This window comes from Spermophilus citellus, assembly GCF_964194105.1.
Source record: "Spermophilus citellus genome assembly, chromosome: 15".
Classification (NCBI taxonomy): Eukaryota; Metazoa; Chordata; class Mammalia; order Rodentia; family Sciuridae; genus Spermophilus; species Spermophilus citellus.
This window is the reverse complement of record NC_138195.1, coordinates 74,214,409-74,229,775: the sequence shown is the minus strand read 5'-3', so window position 1 is coordinate 74,229,775 and position 15,367 is coordinate 74,214,409. Positions and strand designations below refer to the sequence as shown.

The 15,367-nt window shown below is 40.1% G+C and overlaps 1 protein-coding gene across 1 annotated transcript in view; it reads right to left on the bottom strand.

Annotated features, from left to right (window-relative positions):
- Positions 1-15,367, bottom strand: part of SORCS3 (sortilin related VPS10 domain containing receptor 3) — a gene marked incomplete at both ends in the record, with an annotated part of 577,733 nt that overhangs the window by 94,997 nt on the left and 467,369 nt on the right. Inside the window, 3 exons of the mRNA XM_081268651.1 lie at positions 2,218-2,320; positions 3,859-4,005; positions 12,082-12,261. Coding sequence (XP_081124777.1) covers positions 2,218-2,320; positions 3,859-4,005; positions 12,082-12,261 — 430 coding nt within the window. The remainder of the gene's footprint in view (positions 1-2,217; positions 2,321-3,858; positions 4,006-12,081; positions 12,262-15,367) is intronic.

Here is a 15,367-nt window from a genome sequence, read left to right as displayed (position 1 = left end):
ACAGACTAATTTAGAAGCTATACAGTTCGCAGATAATAACAGCTATAACTAACCCCACCTCAATAAGCTCTGAGCACTCTGTCCAGTCCTGTCGACACGCTATCCCATCTCTAATCCTCACAACGCCCTCGCAAGGTAGAAAATATCCCTGTTTTACAGATGAGGGAAATGAAGCTCATATGTTAAAACCTATGCCAACTTCACAAGCCCAGTAAGTGTCAGAGCTAAGCTTAGAAAGAAGGGCGACAGGGTTCCTGAGTTTCATTTTAAGCATAGTGTGTGCATATTATTTATGGATTCTATTGAAGGAGATGAACAAATTGTATTCTTCTGAATGTGAGAAGAACAGCCTTAGCTTCTATAATACTAATGCCGATGACAGGTAGCATGTACCGAGAATTCCGTATGTGCTGAGCACAGTCCTCAGCATTTGAAACTCGTCGCTTCATTTAATCCTGCATTTCTATCATGTCAGTACTATTATTCTCACTTTGCCAATGAAAACACTGAAGTTCAGAGTGGTTACACCACATTGAACAATGCCTGGCTATGTCATAAGCATTCAAATAATATTAACTTTTGTTACTGATTGCTGTTTTCCAGTGATGCTTCTACTTTAGCTCTGGGACTCCTGCAGCCCTTGAGGAGAGGTAGGAATAGCAGCTCCTGAGTTAGAAGGACCAATTCACAAGGGTTATGGAGTGCAGGGATCATTCCTCAAGTCAGGAACACAACAACAGAGCCTGCCTTCATCTCTCACTGTCCCGGGCTCCTAAGGCCAACAGTGGATCCTGTCTATATCTACTTGAAAGGACCTGATTGAGAAGCCAGCAGGCTACCATAAGCTGTCAATGTGATTAAAGTGGTGGTATTCAAAGTTGACTCAGGTGGAGGCTTAGAGAAAGCAGCCAGATCGAGTATTGCAGGAAACCCAGGGGCCAGAACTTTGGGCTGATGAGAGAAAACAGAATGTACTTACCTCCTCAGAAAGTCACTGTGAATTCACCTGCTTTCATTAGGAAAAAAAGCTGCCTGACACCAGAGCTCTCTACCTTCCAAGATTAGAAACCTAACTTGCATTATGCCATCAATGTATTCCTGAAAAGGTGTATGCAAATCAAATGCATGCTAATCAGCACACTCCCCGGAGACTTTCGTTTTCATTTCAGAGTTGCTTTATCTTCATTTCTGATTGATGCTCAGTGGACAGTAGTTCCAACAACACAACCTCAAGTTTTTCTGCCCTTTCCCCCAGGCTCTCAGCCAAGTGCTTAATCATGTGTAAATAAACCTTTACATGCACCAGAGACCTCCTGATTAAAAACAGCTCTGGGGTGAAACCCTTTGTAAAGTATCCTCCGTGTAAAGAGAAAACTGCCCCAACTTTTATTTGGAGAGCTTGGAAGTTCATACATCATGTTTTCTTTCTTTTTTTTTTTTTTTTAAAGAGAGAGTGAGAGAGGAGAGAGAGAGAGAGAGAATTTTTAATATTTATTTTTTAGTTCTCCGCGGACACAACATCTTTGTTGGTATGTGGTGCTGAGGATCGAACCCGGGCCACACGCATGCCAGGCGAGCGCGCTACCGCTTGAGCCACATCCCCAGCCCCATCATGTTTTCTTAAAGTGAGAATTCCCTTTTACAAACACTCTTTCTGACCAGTCTCTTTAACAGGAATTTTGGCCTCTTGCTAAACACAGGGGACCGCTCTGTCACTCGGAGAGGATGCATTAACCTAGAAGTCACAAAATACAATGATTCAGCTCTGGCTTTCCAACAGAATCTTGTCAGCAGTGTTATATCCCTCCCAACACCTCAGGTGTTATGGTTTGGATCTGAAATATCTACCAAAGCTTCCGTGTATTGAGGTTTCATTCCCAATACAGCAATGTTCAGAGGAGAGGATTTGGGGAAGGAATTGTATCATGAGGATTCTGCCCACATCAGTGGATTAATCCATTGAGCTTAGCAGCTTTTCCCCACCACACCTTTCTTCCTAATGTTCTGCTTCCCTTCAGGCCCAAAGCAATAGAGCCCAGTCTTTGCATCCTAGACTCTTACGATGAGCTTTGAGGATCCAAGAATCCTGAATATTTTCTGGGGAGGGTTCCAATAGCTTTCATCTAATGCTCAAATGTGTCCATGATCCAACAATAGATTCCAAACTTATTCCAAAAGCCTGTGGTGAGGAAAAAGCACAGGGAATGTTTTCCTTACCTGTGGCTACCACCAGTCCTGGGGCTGTCTCCTTACTTGAGATTCTGCCTGAGGAATATGGATTCTCTGAGAGCTGCAAGTGCAGGTGTAAGGAACAGAAGGGCTGAAATGAAGAAGAAGAAGAAGAGAGCTTCATCCAGGGACTCCCGACCTACACACTCCCCTGCAGAGATGTGGCCTCCAGAAACCAAAAGGTAGTGAATAAGGAGCCCCGTGCTTAGTTTTGGGTGGGAGTCATGTCTCACTGCCAAGGCCAGCATTTCACATTAGAGCTGCCTTGAGCCCTTTCATAGTCCCTTCGCACCTCTGTGCCCACCCACAGTCCCACACATTCTCCTTTCTTCCTCACTGATACATCACCCATCCATCCAGGTCCAGCTCATGGGTCACTTTAGGAAGCCTCCCTTCCCATCCCTTCCCTTCCCACAGGATGACAGTGACCTCCCATGTCTGGTTTTGACCACAGAACTCTGCTTCTTAGAGCTCTAAGGGGCCACCAGGAGCAGTGAAGAGGAGAACCTAAGTGAATCCAGGCCCTCTATCCTTGTCCTTCAACTGGACTGTCTTTGTCTCTGTTTTATTTATTTTTGTTCCTTTCATAATTTTACTTGAATTTCACTTAAAATATTTGGTGTCATTATATGAAACTCATATATATTTATATTCTCCATTTATTTACTTATGTCTCCCCATGGGGGCATTTTTAAACGGACATGGAAATTTATAGAGATATATCCTATACAAATAACGACAAATAAGACAATGAAGTTAAAGAAATGAAATTTTAAAAAAAATAAAGTGAAACTATAGGTAAGACGTGAGGGGGAAAAACATGCTGTGATCTGTTTCCAGAGATGGGCAGCCACTTGTCTCTGACCTTCCTGCTACTCAAAGCAAAGCAGAGCAAAAACCCCAAAAACATAAGACTGGAAACTACAAAAGAATCAGACCCTATCTGTCCTAGCTTCCATTCTAGACTCAGTTTTTACACAATATATAGACTATGACAAATGGTTAATAAACCTTTCTTAGTACGTGGTGAAAGTCAACTCTCTGCTCGGAACAAAAAAAAATCACTTCTCAGCACTTGGAATACTTTCTGGTACAGGTCCCCATTAAGAGGGCATTGAAGGTCACAAGTGTTATTATTGAAAGTTAACTGTCTTCCTTGCCACCCGGGATGGCAGCACCTAGAAGCAGAGATGTCCTCCATGGTGCCTACCCAGTGTTCCTTACAGAAGGTAGCTGGGAAAGCCGATGGGTTAACTGCTATCCCATGAAGACATACCAATCTCACTTTTCCTTGGCTTCAAAGGCAACTTTTGCTTATCTTGACATCTATGAAGCACTTACTAACCTGCATCTTATTTGCACTGGTTAACAGGTGTGTTAGTTCTACTGCCTGGAACTTGTTTCTTTATTTTACTCTGAGCTGGAGCACACGTGGATTCTCAGTAAAAGAATGTACAATTCAACTGAGGCTTCCACCCAAGTGGTGTGGCCGTCTGAGCCTAAGGGAACAATTCCTGAGAGTTGTAGGACACTGATGCTCAATACCAGCCAAGCTCCCAAGACACCTTCATGGAAGAAAGCCCTCGATACAGGTTCCACAGGAAACTGGCCTGCCCAGGGATGACTGACCAGCAAGCAGTGCACTGGGCTTCCTCTCAGGTCCACATCCGGAGCTTGCAGTAGGCGCCAATCTCTGCCTTTGTTGTAAGTGATGTAAGTCTTCACCTGGTCATCCACCTTCTTGTTTGCCAGGAATATCCCTTTGATACCTGCTACCTAGGAAAAAAGGTGAGAGATGGAGAACTGTGTTTGGCCAAAAATGCCTGTACTCTTGAAGAAGTCCTGAATGAGGCCCCAGCACTCTTTATGGAGTGTTGGGGATACAAAAGAGAGGAGGAAGAACCTGGTGAGAAATGGTATAGGCCCTGTGGTCTCTGAAAGAAGCTGAAGTTCATCTTTGCATCTACACTCCCTCCTCAGATGCTCTATCCCCTACTTACTCAGTTGCTTTCCCCATCTTATGCTGCTCCATACTTTGTTCCATAGGACCCTAACTTTCATTAACTTTTAACAGTCCCTGGTAACAAGTGAAGAGTTGCATCTTCCAGAGAACACATGCTTCAGCTCAAGTGGGACTTACAGATGAATTTTTAAAGCATCAAAGGACAATCTTTAATGCAGAAGTCCAGGAATCCCAATTAGTAGTAAGGTAGATGTTTTTGGTATTGGTATTGATTTCTGTCCATGCCACTAGCTCCCCCTATGACTTTGGACAACTCACATACCATCTTTGGGTCTCAGGCAATGGTCATTTTAAAATTGGTGGAATAAGCCTGGTTTTCTCTTCCTTTCCCCAGTTGGCTGGCAGATAATGCAGAGCACTCTTGCCAGAGTTCCTGGTGTATTGGAATTTGCCTGACCTTGATATTTTTAAGGAAAAAGAGTATCAGTGCAAGGCAAGTGGCTGAAGTAATAAAGGAGATGTGTCACACCAGAAGGGTTCTAGGCTAACCAAAACTCTACTCCTTCTATTTGATGTGCTAGATAAGAGCAAATATTTAGAATAATAATGTTATGAACTCAAGAAAGATTCCTGTTACCTTATGTGTAAGGTAAGTTTCAGCATTTTCAAAGGTCAAAAGGTAATTCCAATAGTATAAATACATGTAAACAAGAGGTCGAACGGCAAGTTTGCTGGAAAATACTGAGGTCCATCAAAATTTCAGTTCCATTTATCCCTTATACTTTGAGGATGGCTAACTGGGGTTCTTTGTCACTCTGGAAGACTATCAATGGGAAAAGCGTCACAGGAGGTTTCCTCCCTATACTTCATGACAAACTTTAGTTGATGAAACAAGTAATATTTTTGTTGCTGTTGTTCATTTGTTTTTGTAGTAACCTGACCGGCCTTGAACGAGAATGTCAGCCCAAATAAAATAAACAAAATAAAACACATGAAATAATAAAACAAATGGACAGAGAATGTCATAGAATAGAATTATCAGGGAAGGACATTGCTTGGGGAATTTGAGAAATGGCCAGCAATAAAATTGATTAGATTCCTACCTTGAACAGAGGGGTGGGCAAGGAGAGAAGCCAGAGCCAGGGAGGGGCCGTTGACCAGATTCACCCTGCCCAGAGTCAGTGCCATTTAGGAAAGCTGCTCACCTAGGGACTCCTTTAAAGACCCCCATTAGTGTCAGTTTTTAAGATCAAGTACAGTGGTATTGGACATGGGTATTGGTTAAGCATGATTGCCAAGTATTTCTCACAAAGAATGGAATGTGGGTTTCTCTTCTGCCAGATGGAATCCCTTTTTCTGGTGTTCTCTTTGGCCACAAAGCTGGTGCCTTTTTTGAGGGACCACCAGTGAACCCTCTCTCCTAAATTAGTTGGAACCCCCCCCCCCAACATATACCTAGGGCCTTCCAATTTACTTCCTAGGAGAAAATATGCAGGTCAGCCTCTGATTTCTGGGCCCATGACCAGTATTCCTGGGAGGCTCCTGTCACCTGACCCCTGCTTCCTTGCTGGGTACATTAGAGCAGGAATATGTACTTTCAGATGAGCAGGTTCAGCAAATGGAATGGTCATTAACCGATTTTCCCACTGAGAGTTCTGCTACTCAGAGGAACATTTTCTGTGCATCCCACAGAAATTTTGTGATGGAAAAAATCAGGAAAAGGGGGTCCTGAAAAGATGAAGAGAAGAGATTCCATGGAACTCATGGTAGCTCTGAAGGCATTTCTTCTGCACTTGTACATAATGTCACAGCCACCTCCCTCCTCTCTAAAAGAGTCAGAACACTTCCCATTTGTATTTGGACAGTTCAGAGCCCTTGCATTATTACTAAATTGCTTCTTGGCTCCATGTCTTATACAAATGGACTGTAAGTTGAGAGGGCACTTTGATCTTGTATATTCCAGGCCAAGAGCTTTCACTTTTTCATTGTAATGCAAGTTAGAAATATGCTTGGGTTGCAACCTAGTAGACTCATGGTCATGAGTGTCCATATATGTGCACATGTATGGACACGTGTTTCTGATATAAGAGTACCATGGAGTACAGCTCAGACTCACTACCCAAAATGTAAGGAAATGAGAGAGGAACACACATTTTTAGTCCTCTTCATGCTAGGAAGTAATTAACATTTAATAAACTTTAAACACACTTTTGTCCTTGCCTGAACTTGAACTGTGACTGCTGCTGATGGTTCCAAGCAGTCTAGGGAAAGGGGTACTAGCTTTCAATGATACTCAAAAAGAAGGTACAAGGTGTCAGGTCTGAGTGGCCCATTTTTCCCTTGGGAAGCAATTTGAGGTGCAGAGGGAGACTGACAGCAGGCCGCTTGGCAGAGCACTGTGTCCAGGTGGTATGGTCATCTGTTGGTCACATTCTTGAGACCTCAGGACAAAGAAGCCAAGGTTCTGCTGAGAAAAGCAATTACCATAATCTGCCTTAGGCTGTCCCTAGAGTCGGACCTGTGGTGAGGGTCTGATGAAGGTCAGTTCAGGAAAAAAGTCCCTGTGGAGCTTATAAAGCAGCTGTCCATCTGGCCCAAGAAGGATCACTGAAGGTCATGATAAAGCAGAGGGTGGAGGGCAGACACTAAGGCCAGAGAAAGCAAGGAAACGTCAATAAGATGAGCAAAGACCAGAACACTGAGGCCAGAGCGTTTCATTTTATCCATCCAAGTATAGTGGGGTCAACACAGTCACTAGAGAGATCCACACTAAGCCCATAATGAAGTATCACTAGGTCCTCATCAGAATGGTTCAACACACACATGCACAAACACACTCTCCAAAGTGGATAACAAGGCACGTTATTGAAGATGTGAAGCAACTTCCAAACACACCTTGCTGTGAGGGTGCAAAACAGAACTTCCACCATGGAAACATTTTGATGGTTTCTGAAAAACATATCCTGATGTTCAACCCAGAAATCCTACTCCTAGATATTCATCCATGCGAAATAAAAATTTATGTTCATGTAAATGTTTGCCAACATTTTTTCATAATCACACAAAACTGTAAATGTTTCTTCCAACTGGTGAATAATAAACATTCATGCAATGGAAGAGTACTCAGCCACAAAAAAAGAGTATATATTGTTGAACATATCAATATTCTGAGGAACTGAGTTCTTCTGTCTCACTTGTGGTGGTAATACACAATTATGTACCTATCAAAATTAGAACCGTATGCCCAAAAGGGTAAGTCTTACTGCACATTGGGTTATTTCAAATATAAAATGACAGTTCATTAACCATGTCATATGAGTTATGTTACTGACTTTATAGGCACAAAGTGAAATTATGCTTTTTATACAGAAATAATGTGAGAGATAATAAGAAATAGTACTTAAGTTATTTTGGTCTATCCAATCCAAGATGGTAACCACTTGGATGGCAACATATAGCTACATGAAATATGACTAGTGAGATGAAGACACTGATTTTTAATTTTATTTAATTTTAGCCAATACAAACTTAAATTTAAGAACTGAAACTCAATTTCACATGACATGTGAATTTCCTTTTCTCTACTGGAGATTTTATGAAATGTAACTACTGATCAAGTATTTCAGTTGAAAATTTAGCATATGAATTCAGATGTGTGGGAAATGTAATATATATCCAGGATTCTGCAGACTTCGTATAGGAAAAATACAAAATATCTTATTAGTTACTTTTCATATTGAACACATCCTAAAATGATAATATTTTACATATATCATTTGAATAAAAATATTGTTATAATCAATTTTGTCTGTTCTTTACTTTCTTTACTTTTTAAAATGAGTGTAGCAAAAATGTATCAGTATATATGTAGCTCACCTTACATATTTTTTATATTTGACGGTGCTGGTCCAATGCATTGTTGCTAAGCTGTTGTTACTGTAAGAAGTTACAACTCCAATGCTTAATATCCAGGAGAGCACTGAAGAAAATTCATCAGACCTGCAGCTCAGAGAATGTTTCTATAGAATAACTGTGGGTGTTGAAAAGAATATCTGTTTCTTGATTTATTAGTGCAAGGTAACGAAAAAGAAATGTAGCTTATTGTCAGAGATGTGAAAAAAACACAAGAGTTCTGTGTGAAAAAAACTGTCATAAGAATAATGGTAAGCACACACAATGGACTGTTTTCACTGTCAACACCAGCCTTGTTTTGAAGGAGCAGGCTTCTGACACCTTAAGAAGAGATCAATTATTATTTGGCCTTCTAGTGCTATTTTCTCTCCTAATTATGTAATTACAGCCATGACAATATTGTACTTTGAAGTAGGGATTAGACAATGAACAAGCCAGAGAATCTCTCTACAGCAGGAGAATTCTCCAATAGATTAGAGACAGAAATTGTCTCGGCCTTATAAGATTTGGGGGAATTCAGTAGGGTTGATCTACTTTACTCTCAAAGGACTGTCAGAGCTGAGGCTTGCAAGTTGAATTCCTGAGTAAGTTCTAGCTTTCTTTGTCTCCTTTCCATTGAGGCTTGAGAAGATGTGGAAATGTACAGATACACCAGCAGCCTGAAGTGGTCAAAATCAACCCAAGCCACAGACAGCTGACAATTACCTAGAGGTCCCTGATCTTTCAGACAAGGGAAATAGGTATAATGTCATATTACATTATGAAGTTATAAATTATCCCAGAACTGGGGATGATATCACACATGCAAAAATTATTTCCTGGGTATGCAAAGGTGGGTGAGGAGAGAGAAACACTAACACACAGAATGAATGCCCGACTCTCCAGTCAAGTTCTTTTCCAGTATCTTCACAATCTTTGTCTCTGCCACTCAGCATTCTGTGAGCACAGGTCTCTACTCATCTGACTCTGTTCTATGTTCCCCACCTCCAGCAGTGAGTTATCTAAGCAGCTTGTCTATAAGTTTCCCCCATTCCTTAAGTTAGAGTTAATTTTTATCTTTTGTGATCACACAACATGGTAGAATTGAACTTCTAATGCCAGTTGAACTGTGATCGCTACCCTCATAGGATCACGTATCTGTTTCTAGTAGATTTTGTGTCTCACACAACAGTTCTCCCATCACCAAACAAAATATCCTGTGAAAGTGTGTGAACTCAGCTGAGTGGCATGTGAAAACTTAATGAATTTTCCCAGCTACGTTACTCAAAAGCACTTGGAGTCCAGAATAATTGGAGTCTCTTTGCTAACTGGCCATCTGGCACATAATCTCAATTTGTATGAGAATCTCCAGTTAAGAAGGATAAATTCTAATGACCCCTAGAGACCAATTAAACTGAGCTCTCTCTCCAAACCACAGAATGTATGTGTGTCCAGGTGCAAAACAGTATCACTCACTAAACATCTTCAATATGTCATGGTCTGGATGATGTCAGCTTGCAATTTAGTTACTTTATTAAATGCCTTCTAGAATCTGAAACCTAGCTACTTATCCAGTCCTCATTCTTGTCCCTGATAAGCATCCATTTTATACCATTAGACTGGCTAGCTCACTTCCTCCAAAATCTACACCATCTGCTTAGTCCTTGGTTCATGCCATTCTTAATATTTGGGATGACTCTCATTTTTCACTTCTTCCATCCCAGTGCAAAAGGACTGATAATAAGATCAGGAACTTTGAGAAAAAGAGCTGGGCATGGACAGCTTATTCCCATCTCCCCTGTTTTGGGTTCCTCCTGAATAAATCACATGTTCTTATACCTCAATATTGTGTTTTTAGAGGAAAAAGCTTCTAAAGGAGAATGTTTGATTAATCATGTCTGCCTATGAGTAAATGGATGAATCCATCTCCAAATCATAGGATTAGCACCCTACTTTCTCTTATATAATTATTAAAGTGATAAAGTTGTGTTTGATATCCATTGGTCTCACTCTTTCTCTCTGTCTAAATTGGTTACAGCTTTGGGTGGGTAAAAAAAGCAACAGTGATATGGACCTCTTAAACTCAACAAGCTAGGTTATAAGCTCCCAGACAACAAGAACCTGAGATCTCTACAGACTACCTGTGGGTGTAAACACAATGTTTGTGCACAAACAACTCCGGTAAATTAGAATGGAGATAGGCTCACAGAGAGGGCTTTAAAGAAGTTGCCCTGACTGGTCTGTCTTGCTTCTCTATAATTCAATGATACCATACATACCATACATTTTTTTTCCTCCCAAGTAAGACTGAAAACACAAGACTGACTTCAGTAGGAAGAAAAAAAGTTACATGTATCTGGCACATTCTTTATAGTGATTCATGTTCCAATTCAGGTCGCAGTGTCTCAAGGTTCTAAATGACCTGGAGTTGCCAGCTCTCTTTCTTATGAAAGAAACAACACAGTGGCAAACTCACCCGAAGTGTCAAGGAGGTCAGAGATACAAGGACTCCTTGATTTCTGGACTAGAAGTTCACCTACAGTACTTACTCTCTCCTCTTTGGGTCTGACCACAGAGGCATGAATAATCAATCACTTTATCTCTATAGGTCTACAAATGCAAATAGAACTTGAATGACCTCATTTTGGCATCCAAACATGACTTACTGCCACTAACAAAGGTGTATTTCTGCCTCCTGTTTGATTATGAGCATGGGAATGCAAGTCACCCGAGTTATTCACACCCCTTAATTATCTATGCCAGACTTCTCAACTCTGGGAAGAAATCTGGAACATTTCCCCAACTGAGACTTTGTTAAGAGAATCATTTCAGCACTTGTCAGTTATACAATAGAGACATAGGGTATTTCTACTGATTTTGCTTTCTACCCAATGACATCTATTCTTCTTTGTAAAAATCAGGTACTTCCATGTTCCCCATGTCTTTGTGTGTTCTTCTTTCTTCCTAACAGAAACATCAAGTTGTTTCTACCCCTCTCAGTAATTGAGGAGTCTACTTTGATATCACTGTAAGGATGCCTCAGAGGAGACCACTCTAAATCAGAAGCCCATGTGTGGCTTCTCTGTTCTAAAAGCCACTACCACTCCACAAAGAGGAAAATACACAAGGGAACATCTCACCCAGGGCATCAGGGGTCACCATCCAGAATAAATAATTTATCTTTCCATGAATAATCTTGATCATCACAACCTGTATGGGCTTCACTACCAGCCACTGGTTAATGTTTCCTTGCTTAAATCAATCCATCATATCCATGTGCTCAGTCATCTCTTCACTGTCACCAGGACTGTCCATGGTTACACACTGTCACTAGAGGTATAAAAAAGCATCACATCTTTAGGGTCACTGAAATTAGTTTATTCTCTGGTTCCTATATGGAGTCACTTGGTTTCCTATGGAAATTATTACTTATCTGGTGACCATATTTAAAAAGAAAACCTGCAGCATGAGTGTCACACTCATGTCAAGTCCAGTTCTTCACCCTGCATAGATGTAAGCATCTTGTGGCAATCTTAATAAAAATATCACTATTATGAGTGATAATTGCTTTTCATTTCAAATAAAACATTTTATAAACACAATTTTCCAGATAACTTAATCAATAACTAACCAGTACTACTCTTTCTTCCTAGGGTTAATAAGAAAAACTAGAGTTTAAGAAGCTACTTAAGAGATTACTTGAGCCATGTACCTTCATTTCTGGCTTGTGATCAGGCTAATACATACAAGAATGTGAATTCTACTGAGGCAGCCACCACACTAAATGCATTACATATACTATCTCTCATCTCCCTATAATTTCATTGGGTAAATTTATGTATATTTTCCTGGAGTCAAGATATATCCCTTTCCCCAAGTCACAACTGCTAATTGGCACACTGAAATCTGAACCCAGGACCCTAATACTTGCTTTTGTACCACTGAGATTCATGAAAAATAGAAGTCAGGCCAGGAGAGGGACAATTTTGGCTACATACCTCGTATAATTCAATAATGATGTTCCCCATTAGACCTCGGCTGCTTTTAATGTTCTCCATAGCCAGGGTAAAGTATATCCCACGTGTGTCTGAGATGTAGAGGTTGTAGGTGTCATTCTGGTTCCACTCTTGGACGGCTGCAAACACTTGGTTCTCATCTGTACTGATGATGTGCATGTCCTGTAAGAAGATGGAAAACCTGTAAAGCACTAGATCTCCATCTCTCTCTGCCCAGTGGGAACCCCAGTAATTACCATGACTTATGAAATGGTTGAGAAAAAGCTTGAGTTATAGGCAATGTTAACCAATTCTATGTTGGACCAAGGCAATAAATTACGTACTTCATGATTTCTGTTCCTTACTTAGTAACAGCAAGATAGGTGTAAGGGGCTTTGGTGGGTATCATTCTCCATGGCTTTGAGGAATTCACCCACTTTCATTTTTTATTTTTAAATCTGAAAGTTAGTGTTAATGCTAACAGGGAGTTGTGCAGCTTACAAGAAGAAGCTCACACATGCAAAGAAGCAGGACCTATCCTATCAATTGTCCTTCACATGTGTTTTTAAATTTTGTAGTATAGTGGCTCACACACTTTTGTCTAGAATCTACAGCATCCAGAGGAGTGGCTTAGAGGGCACAGCCAATGCAGGCTCTAGACCTTCAATTCTGCTTTAACCATAGAAACCATCACTAGGATCCGTTACACATACAGGAGTTTTGTGCAGTTTTTTTTAAAGTAAAGTATTATAAGAGAAGATCTTCTTCTAAAAGCAGAATTTGAAAATCACCAGTAGAGAAAAAAGAATGCTCAACCTAGAATTTAGTGCTCTGGATCCTAATAGAAGCTCTGTTATGTCATTTATATTATTGTTGAATGTGTCAGTCTCCCTGGATTTCATTTTCTATACTAAATATTGAAAAAAGGTAGAATATCAAGAAAAACACTCAGTACTTGGTCACTATTTTAAGTTGTCCAAATGTATTTTTTAAAATTGAAAATCAAAGTTATTCTGTGATGGAGGTAGTAGCACTATTTCCATTTTACTGAAGAGTAAACTAAGGCACAGTGAGGTTCAACAATTTGCTTTAGTTTACATAGCTAATAAGTACACAACTAGGTTCTTAAATCCCAAGGTTTGATTCTAAGCTGGTGATTGGATTCTAAATACTGCATAGGTAGCCTCAAATCAGAGTTTTCAAACTGATGACTGGTGAAATGACCAATGACCATAAATGCTCATTTTGGCCATATCCTGTATTAAATATCTGAATTTCTGGTCATGAGATGAAGTTGGCACCTTTGAACCTCAGTCCTGTACACCTCCACATTCTTAAGAGCTACCACTTACATACTATCATTAATTTCCTGGTCCCTGAAGTCACTTTAGTTTATAATTCTTTAGTATGGATAATTTCTAAAATCACAATTCAAAATAATTTACAAAATTCAGTTTGCATATATGTTTAGACACTGTACCAAGATTACCACAAGTTCAAGACCTTATCAAGGGAACTCATATTGTCAGTAAGACATGATGGCATGGAAAAAAATCTGTTTAAATAGCTGTTCTTTATGCATGTACACATAATCTGGGTGGAGTGTTGCATGTCTGCAATCCCAGCTATCTGGGTGGTTGAAGTAGGAGGATTTCAAGGCCAGACTTGGCAACTTAAGCAAGATCCTGTCTCAAAATTTTTTAAAAAATTATCAAAGTACTAAGGGTGTAGTCCAGTTGTAGAGTGCTCCTAGGTTAAATTTCCAGCACTGGAAAACAAAAACAAAACAAAATCCCCCCAAATTTGTCAATCAATCTACAATTGTGTTGTCAAAATGTAATAGCAGAGGGAGAATCATCCTTGTACCTGTGGTGGAATGTGCTCACAATAGGACCTTGGACAATTGGAGATGACAATAATAATCAGACTGGGTCTAATTTTTCCTTATGTGACCAACCTATCCCCAAAACTGTTCAAGTAAAAAGTGGCAGCAATATCTTCAATATCAGCACCACGGACAGGTCCTTCAAGATGAAGGAGTCCATTTGATTTGGACAACTGGGAGATGGGAGGAGTAGGAAAAGAAATTCTGGATCTTTTATTGGAGCTCCTTTATCCTGAACTTCCTGGCCTTGAACCCTCTGGGTCACCTTGACTAAAACCTCACTTGCTCATTTGTGTTTACGTATTTTGTAGAATTATAGGTTCTTGCTGAGCTGCTTGAAAATGGAGAGAATCTTCCTCTTAAAAACCATGTGATGGAATTGTTTTGTGTTGGTGTGGAATGAATGCCCAAGAACTCAGTAGGGGGGGGGAAAGAGCAGCTGCAGGAAATACAGATTAAATTCACTTATCCTGTTAAAAATGCAATAGAAATTCCAGGTTTTTCCCAGATGTTTTGGTCATAAAAATGAATGAGCTAACTTATTTTAGAGAAAGTTAATGTAAAAGAAGTGGGAACAAAACAACATAAAACACCAGGGCATGGTCAGGATGAGAGGCAGCTGGCTTTACTGCAAGTGCATGTTAGGTAAATACTATTCTGGGAATGGGTAGCCAGTCGCTGGGGTGAGAGACTTCTCTTTAGTATATAGGATTCAGGGACCACTGCCTGAAAATTTCCTTTATCCAAAGTTACACAGCTAACAAATGGCATCACTAATATTTAAACTCAAGACTGTCTTAACCAAGAAGATAACTTTTTAAACAATTCTATCAGTGAGGATATAATTTCAGTGTGCCTCCAAATGACCTGGAGATCTTGGTCAGTTTCTTTTTATTCTTTTCTTTTTAAGAGATGGGTTTTGCTAATTGTTCAGATTGGCTTCAGATTTCTGGGCTCAAGCAATCTTACTTCCTTCATCTCTCAAGTAGCCAGGGTTATAGGCAGGCACCACAGGGATCAACTAAATCTGGAGATCTCAATAACATGCAGATCCTGGGAACCACCGCCTGAATTCATGATTCAGTGTGTCTGGTATACAGTCTTATATTTTAACAGCAGATAAAACCCTCCAAATGATTCTTGTGCTGCTAAGTCTGAAGAATCATTCTTCAAAAATTGTGAACTTTGTGACCTCTCTCCAAATAAGTCTTATGATTGAACAGGGGTCAACCGATAATAACCAGAATATCAAATCTTCAAGAAAAAAATAGAACTATTATGAATTTAAATTGGTCCAATAGAGTTCTAGACAATAACAAAGCTTTTTCTTAAATCCAATTATTTCAATCAAACTCCAGAGCATGTGCCCCTTCCTTATATGCTGGTCTTGAGAATGTGCAGAAA